Source organism: Cryptomeria japonica, chromosome 6 (genome assembly GCF_030272615.1).
Source record: "Cryptomeria japonica chromosome 6, Sugi_1.0, whole genome shotgun sequence".
Taxonomy (NCBI): Eukaryota; Viridiplantae; Streptophyta; class Pinopsida; order Cupressales; family Cupressaceae; genus Cryptomeria; species Cryptomeria japonica.
The window spans coordinates 561,244,192-561,252,826 of record NC_081410.1 but is presented as its reverse complement, the minus strand read 5'-3'; the positions used below and the strand labels follow the sequence as shown (position 1 = coordinate 561,252,826).

The 8,635-nt window shown below is 39.0% G+C and overlaps 2 protein-coding genes across 2 annotated transcripts; both read left to right on the top strand.

Moving 5' to 3' along the window:
* The first annotated feature begins 372 nt into the window (after window positions 1-372).
* On the top strand, window positions 373-2,898 carry LOC131079391 (pentatricopeptide repeat-containing protein At5g39350). Its single transcript, XM_059207489.1, has one exon. The coding sequence runs from the start codon at window positions 603-605 to the stop codon at window positions 2,886-2,888; it is 2,286 nt and encodes a 761-aa protein (XP_059063472.1). The 5' UTR covers window positions 373-602; the 3' UTR covers window positions 2,889-2,898.
* Window positions 2,899-5,274: 2,376 nt separating this feature from the next.
* Window positions 5,275-8,409, top strand: LOC131856127 (putative pentatricopeptide repeat-containing protein At3g13770, mitochondrial). Its single transcript, XM_059207488.1, has one exon. The coding sequence runs from the start codon at window positions 5,278-5,280 to the stop codon at window positions 7,921-7,923; it is 2,646 nt and encodes an 881-aa protein (XP_059063471.1). The 5' UTR covers window positions 5,275-5,277; the 3' UTR covers window positions 7,924-8,409.
* Window positions 8,410-8,635: the final 226 nt, after the last annotated feature.

Genomic DNA, 8,635 nt, shown 5'->3' with positions numbered 1-8,635 from the left:
TTTTTGTAAATTGTCTAGTTTGACTTGACAAACATGTACGAATTTGACGAGGTTTCATAGTTTTTAGTTGCCAACTGAACCCTCCACATTGTAACACTTTTAGTTTTGAATGACATGTCCTCTGCTAACCTGGACCTCTCACACAACATAACCCTAACCACCATCACCATAATCACCATCAAGACATGTCCCTTATATCATTCTCATTTTCTTAAAAAAAAATAATTAAATTTTTAATTATTCTTTTAATAAAATTTATGAAACAACATGGCTAATCTGACTTCAAAACCATGATGTTGTACGATGCAGAACTTCCATGTTTTTAATAGAAAAATTGCATGATAGACATAGAATGGTTGTGGGACTCGGCACAATCCCTGCTACCGCTGACATGAAAATTATTTACGATATACGGCAATGCTGTGGGGTGTTTTTGGAGCCAGAATAGCTACAGCAGACTGTAACGGACTCTTTTTGAACCGCAAGGCTTTCGAATTTTAGATGACTCTACCCACGACTTCGTAGCCATCCCAGGAGGCTTGGATCAGTCAGAATAAACGACGACATCATATGGTTCGTCTTCCCACTTCATTCCCAAGGTTATGAAATCCACTGTGGAATCGTACTGGCCATATAAGATCTCTTATGAATTAAAGAGTTCAAGAAAAATCGTATGCTCGTTTCTTCATGTCATTGCTTCTCTGATACCTTCACAAAACTGGGATTCTTCTCAACCCAAAAATAATATATCTACAGATGACGTAAACCGGACTATAAAATCCTATGCTTCCCTCTTGTTGGATTCTTTTAAAACCAAGTCACTATCTCAAGGCAAGATAGTGCATTCTCATTTATTAATCACTGGACTGCATCAGCATATCCTTCTGGAATCCAAGCTTGCTGCAATGTATGCAATCTGTGGCAAAATGGTAGAAGCACGCCAACTGTTTGACAAAATGTCTGAACGAGATGTCTTTTTATGGAACACCATGATCAGAGGCTATACCTATATTGGGACATCTAAGGAAGCTCTTAGATTATACTATCAAATGCAAGATGCAGGCGTACGTGCAGACAATTTCACCTTTAACTTTGTGCTCAAGGCGTGTGCTTTGCTCTCTGATTTAGAAGAGGGCAAGGAGATTCATGATCACATAATCAGAAATGGTTTTGAGTCTGACTTATTTGTGGGGAATGCACTCATATTTATGTATTCAAAGTGTGGGTGTGTGGAGATTGCTCGCCAGTTGTTTGATAACATGCCTGAGAGAGATGTGATATCGTGGAATACAACGATTGCAGCGTATGCCCAAAATGGATTTGCCTCTGAGGCTTTGACACTGTTTCATCAAATGATAATTGGTGATGTGAAGCCTGATCCTGTGTCCACTGTCAGTGCTCTGCAGGCATGTGCCAGTCTAGAAGCTCTGAGAGAGGGCAAGGGTATCCATAATTTGATCATCAAGAATAGGTTTGAATTAGTAGATGTCTCTGTGGGGAATTCCCTCATAGCTCTGTACTCTAAGTGTGGGATGATAGACATCGCTTTCAAAGTCTTTGACAAGATGAAGAAGAGAAATTTGGTTTCGTGGAATTCACTAATTGCAGGATATGCTCAGAATGGACGTGCCGGCGAAGCCTTGAAGCTTTTCCATCAAATGCAACGGGAAAATTTGAAACCCAACCAGGTTACCATTGTGAGTATAAGCCGAGCATGTGCTGACTTAGCAATCCTCCGAGAGGGAAAGGAGATTCATAATTACATTATCCAAAACGGTTTTGAGTCAGATATAACTGTGGCAAATTCCCTCATAGCCATGTATGCGAAGTGCAGATGTCTAGATATTGGAAGGCAATTGTTTGAAAAAATGTCCGAAAGGAATGTCATTTCATGGAATATAATGATTGCTGGTTATGCCCAGAATGGACAAGCAGATGAATCTTTGTTCATCTTTCATGAAATGCAATTTTCAGCTATAAAACCCCATGCAGTCACAATGATTAGTGTTATATTTGTCTGTGCTCGATTAGCATCACTGCAACAAGGTAGTTGTTTTCATGCATACATTATTAAATGTGGATTTGATTCAAATGATATTTTGGAGACAACTCTTATTGACATGTATGCCAAATGTGGTAGGGTTGATTTTGCACTCCAAACTTTTCAAAAAATGTCTTGCAAAAATGTTGTGGCGTGGACTGCTATGATTTCTGCATATGCAAGGCATGGGCTTCCGGAGGATGCTCTTGCTCTTTTTGCACAAATGGTAAATGCAGGAATAAAGCCAGATCACGTCACTTTCACACATATTTTGAGTGCATGCACTCATGCAGGCCTTGTTGATGAGGGTTGGAAAAACTTTGAGTGTATGAGTAGAAATTATGGTATAATTCCAAGAGTGGATCATTATGCATGCATGGTTGACCTTCTCGGACGTGCTGGCCGTCTTGATGAGGCAGAATTGCTTGTAACAAACATGCCATTAGAACCCAATGCTGGTGTATGGGGAGCACTGCTTTCAGCTTGTCGAATTCATGGCAACATTGAACTAGGAGAACGTGCAGCTAAATACCTTTTTAAACTTGAACCTGAAGATGCTGGAAATTATATCTTACTGTCAAACATGTATGCTGCAGCTGGCAGATGGTATGATGCAGCAAGGATAAGGACAATGATGAATGATAGGGGGTTAAAAAAGACACCTGGTTGCAGCTTGATTGAGGTAAATAACAAGGTTCATTCTTTTCTAGTGGGAGACAGATCGCATCCTGAATATGAAAAAATCTATGCATATTTGCAGACCTTGAATCGGAAAATGAAGGAGGCAGGGTATGCAATTGACCCCAATTTTGCTCTGCATAACATGGAGGAGGGTCAAGGAACATGAGCTCTACAGACATAGGGAGAATCCCGTCATAGTTATCAAGACAAGTCCTGGCACCCATATACATATTCCAAAAAATATTTGTTAAGATAACTGCCACGTTGCCGCTAAGTTCATCTCTAAGATTGTTAGCCTAGAAATTATTGTGAGTGATTCAAACTACTTCCATCACTTCAATGGCAGATTATGTTATTTTGGAGGTTATTGATAATCTCTCAAATACAAGAACCAACAAAACATAGATTTGCTTGGTTTGAAGCTTGTGCATGCCACCTGACTTGAGATGACAGCCCAGTTTTGAATCTCTTATTTTATTGCAGCTCTGAGCGTGCATAAAGCTTTGAGATGTAATAGTTCATAATGCAGGGATGAAGTGTATTAATTTCGATGAAGGTGAATAATCTTGTAAGATGATACCACAAGTTGGTCAGTAAGCATCTTCATAGATCAATCCACTGAATTAATCCATAAGGAACAGCTAATTTTTTAAAAAAAAAACTGTTCATGCATTCGATCACGAAGATCCTAATTCTTAATTTGAATATACATCAGTACTTCCCCAACAGTAAAGGTGAGGTACTTAGAGTCGGCGTCTCTTTATCAAACACATGTGAGACCACTGGTATTACCGGGTCTGTGATTGAATTATTTGGTAATCTAGAAGAAATACGGAAATCAATTGACTGAAAGGTATTATATAAATTCTTGTTAAGTAAGAGGGAAAGAGGGCCTTGATTTCTCCTTGTCTATGATTCCAGAAAATAGGACATCAAATTTGAAAGCAACTATATGTGGGAAATACTTTCTTGTTTGTTCTGTAGATCTGATTTTGGATCAATTATGATGCCAAATGTGCATAATGAAAAAATGCATTAAAATTGAAAATAATGGTCAACTATTATTGTACTTAACTTATTACCCTATAGTCGTTCTACATATAGAGGGATTTAGAAGCTGACAAGCATATGCAAAATGGGTTTGAGTTTTGGATATGGCTCAAAATGATCAGGGACTATCTGAGGTGGGACTTACCCGGAAAACAAATACCTATATGCCTTAGATTATTCGAGTAACATGGATAGTGACTCATTGCAATGTCCACTTCCATTTGCATGGTTTTTAAGAGAATTCTTATTCCATTGAATCTAGAGAAATGGCAGAGATGCTAATCCATTAAATATCATATTCATCAACTTTAATAATCTGGATTCCAATATGGAAACACACCAAGAAGGAGGTTCAAGCTGGAATTTCTTTACAATCAACTAAATAAGATAGAAATTGCACCATAATCTGAAGTTATAAGGCAAAACAAAGAGTTCTTAATCCATCTGCTATGGGTTGCTCTGATTAATATGAGAAATAATCAAGCACTGCTCTTGCTATGTTACTTCGCTTAAGCTATCTAAAATTCCTTACTCTTGGGTGCTGGCACAGAATGCTGTAGATTCTTAAAGGTGATCAATAGAGACTGGAGAAGCCGTAAGTGAACAGTTTAAGGGTATATACATTTTAAAATTACAAGCATCCTCAACAAGAAGGAAGAGGTGGGATAGCCATCAACTGCTGGTTATCAGAGTCAAGCACGAGTATTGAGTGGAAGACTAACTGGCAAACCCATTTCAGTAAAAACGAAAAAGCAAAGTTTACAAGAAATATAAATTTGCATATAGATTTTCTGATCTTGTATAGTACCGAAAGAAAAAATAATAATTAAGTCAAAAATTGTCCATGTACAATAAATACATCCCATTGAATGGATTCTAGCCAAGCCTTGCAAAGAATACATTTTTATAAGCTTTGAAGGAAGGGAAAGGAGTAAGTACTTAAATAGACTGCAGTTGTTTTTCTTTGACATCTACTTCCTAGGCGAGGTGATGGGTTACCTTAAACCGAGCGTGGCGTAAGCTATTCTGGATTGAGCTGGGTTGAGCTGGGTTGATCCCTATAAATGTTACCGCTATGGCTCTATTAATGATGTGAATTTGCGTTACATACAAATGTCAAATACTATGACGCAACCCTGTGGTTGTACAATGTATTACATTTGTTGCTGGTAGGTTATAATTTCAATTTCAGGTATATAACAATTTTGTTCGTCTTCTGATACATTAACAGTTGATTCCAAATGTGTTAGAACATAATGATTCAGGAAACTAAACGAGGATATAACGCCAGTTGATTCTAGGTATATATATGGCCAACAAAATATAACCAATCTTCTAATACATTACATGACTTATAATGCTCTTTCTACGTGCGGGTTCATCATTCTCTCATTCTTACCAAAAATAAATACCATTGTCTATATTCTTTTCTAGATACCTCTGCTACAGCTGATATCGAGGCCATCAGCGTTTCTCTAATCAATAGAAATTTCTCTTCAGAACAAATGATTCCTAATGTCAAAACCTATGCTTCCCTCTTGCAAGCCTCCATAAAAAACAGAATAGTCCGCCACGGGATTCAGCTTCACGCCCACCTAATCATCACTGGGCTATACCAACATGGTATTCTGGGAATCAAACTTTCTGCCATGTATGCCATCTGCGGAAAAATGGTTGAAGCACGTGAAGTGTTTGACAAAATATCTCAAAGAAATGCCTTTTTATATAACATGATGATCAGAGGGTATGCCTGCAGTGGGCCCTGTGAAGAAGCTCTTGTACTCTATAATGAAATGATAAAGACAGGCATACAGCCAGACAACCTCACCTTTCCCTTTCTGCTCAAAGCGTGTGCATCCTTATCTGCGCTAGAGGAGGGCAAAGAAATTCATTATCAGGTAATCAATGCAGGACTTGACTCTGATATTTTTGTGGGGAATACCCTTGTAGCCATGTATGCTAAGTGTGGAGAAACTGAAGTTGCACGGCAATTGTTTGACAATATGTCTACAAGAAATGTAGTATCATGGAATGCTTTGATTGCAGGGTATGTACATAATGGATGTGCCAGTGAGGCCTTAAAACTCTTTTATGACATGCAGCAGGCAAACATGAAGCCCGACCAGGCAACAATTGTGTCTGTGCTCTCGGCATGTGCTACACTATCAGCTCTGCAAGAGGGCAAGAATGTTCATTACTACATCATTCAAAGTAAATTTGAGTCGAGTCCGTTTGTCGTGACTGCTCTTATAGACATGTACACCAGTTGTGGGGATATAGCTGCTGCACGTGGATTGTTTGAAACTAATAAAAATTATGTTCCGTCATGGAATGCAATGATTGCTGGGTACACACAGAATGGGCAAGCCGTGGAAGCACTATTTCTGTTTCAGAATATGCAACTAGAATGTGTAATACCTGACCGGGCAACAATTTTGAGTGTTGTCTCTGCATGTGGTGAATTAGCAGCTCTGCATCCGGGCAGGGAAATCCATGCCTACATTGTTAAAAGTAAATTTGATTTAAATGTCTATGTGGGGAATTCTCTTGTTACGATGTATAACAAGTGTGAACGATTAGATGTTGCTCGCCAAGTGTTCAGAAAAATGCCTAAAAGAAACGTTGTTTCATGGAATGCAATGATTGCAGGGTATGCCCAGAATGGTAGTTATAATGAGGCTTTGAAACTCGTCAACGAGATGAAATTGGCAGATATGGCTCCTAACCAAGTATCTGTTCCAAGTGCTCTCCAGGCATGCGCTAACCTATCAGCTTTGCAGCAGGGTAAGGAGATTCATGGCTATATAATCAAATACAGTCTTCAATCAGATGTTTTTGTGCAGAATTCTCTGATTGACATGTATGCTAAATGTGGGAAAGTAGAAATTGCAAGGAAAGTATTTGATGAAATACGTCAAAGAGATGTGGTCATATGGACTGCCATGATTTCAGGGTATGCACAGAATGGACACGCCAATGAGGCTCTGGCACTTTTTCATCAAATGGAACTGGCAGACATGGAACCAAACCAGGCAACGATTTCTAGCGTGCTCCGTGCCTGTGCTGACTTAGCTGCTCTGCAACAGGGCAAGGACATCCACGAGTACATTATTGAAAAACAATTTGAGTCAGATCTATCTGTGGGAAATTCCCTTGTGGCAATGTATGCCAAGTGCGGAAGTATAGAAGTTGCACGTCAAGTTTTTGATAAAATGCCCAAAAGAGACGTAATCTCATGGACTGCAATGATTGCGGGGTATGGAATGCATGGGCATGGTGAGGAAGCCCTTGCTATATTTTTACAAATGCATCAAACACGCATAAAGCCAGACTATATAACGTTCACTTGTGTTTTGTATGCTTGCAGCCATTCAGGGCTGGTGGACAAAGGCCGACTAGTCTTTGATTCTATGAGTAAAGATTATTGCATGACTCCCAATATTGAACAATACGAGTGCATGGTTGATCTTCTTGGTCGTGCTGGGCATTTACTTGAAGCCAAACAACTTATTGAGAATATGCCCTTGGAACCTAGTGCTGATGTATGGGCTGCTCTGCTTGGTTCTTGTAGAGTTCACTGTGATGTTGACATTGCAGAATATGCAGCAAAACACCTTTTTGTGATCGAGCCTGAAAATGCTGTAAATTATGTACTCTTATCAAATATCTATGCAGCAGCTGGTAGATGGGCTGACGTAAACATGTTGAGAACAATAATGAGAGACAGGGGACTGAAAAAGACTCCAGGATGTAGCTTCGTTGAGATTGATAAGAAGGTCCACACATTCCTTGTGGGAGACAGATCACATCCTCAAACAGAGGAAATTTACTCAGCTCTAGAGAACTTGGCTGGGGAGATGAAGGCAGCTGGGTATGTTCCTGACACAAATTTTGTGTTACATGATGTGGAGGAGGAGATGAAGGAGCATTTGCTGTGCATACATAGTGAGAAGTTGGCTATTGCTTTTGGGCTTATCAGCACAAGCTCTGGGACCCCCATTCGCATCACAAAGAATCTTCGTGTGTGCGGTGATTGCCATAGGGCCACTAAGTTCATATCCAAGATTGTGAGGAGAGAAATTATTGTCAGGGATGCTAACCGTTTCCACCTTTTCAAGGATGGAACATGTTCTTGTGGAGATTATTGGTAGCATTAAATTCCATTCAGAACAAGCAGCCATCATACAGTTGTATAGTTTTAAATTTTGCAATTTCTCTCTGGGAGATAGCAGTCATGCTGGGAGCAATGAAAGCATGGTGAGCTTATCTATTTCAAATATGCAAGCGTATGAACCATGCTTACCTCATATAGATGTACATTTAATACGACAGAAAGAAATGAGGAAGCCAACCAAATGGAACCTATACATAAACATTCCAACAGAATTGTACAGGTTTTTTTTTATTTGGTCACCAGCAATCTTTATGAATGCACTAACATTAATGCAATTATTTTGTCCGAAGAGATTACAGCGTATCTGCTTCGCAGAATACCAACTACAGATGCATTAAACATCTGCAATGCAAGTTTCAACTGGCTAATCCTTGTGAAACAGCTTCCTTAAGCTGAAAAGCGGGCAGCGAGACCATTGATTGGTTTTCCATCTGTTGAATGAAATTCATCATTCTAAATTTGTGAGAGTATAGAGTATGGTTATGTTTCTGTAAATAGATGGGAAAATGAGTTGAAGGAACCTGAGTGGATTAAGATTTTCAACTAATTCTATATACGCTAGGCAAGACTAAGATACATTTTTTTTTCTAGTTTGTTTGTTTTACTGAAAAAGAAGAATTAACTACTTAGCGTTATCTGGATTTTTCTTCCCATTTGTACTATGTTAAAACAAGAAAGACGGAGCTGGG

Excerpts from the sequence above, each read along its gene's own strand:
- LOC131079391 (XM_059207489.1), top strand. The coding sequence starts at position 603 with ATGAAATCCACTGTGGAATCGTACTGGCCATATAAGATCTCTTATGAA.
- LOC131856127 (XM_059207488.1), top strand. The coding sequence starts at position 5,278 with ATGATTCCTAATGTCAAAACCTATGCTTCCCTCTTGCAAGCCTCCATA.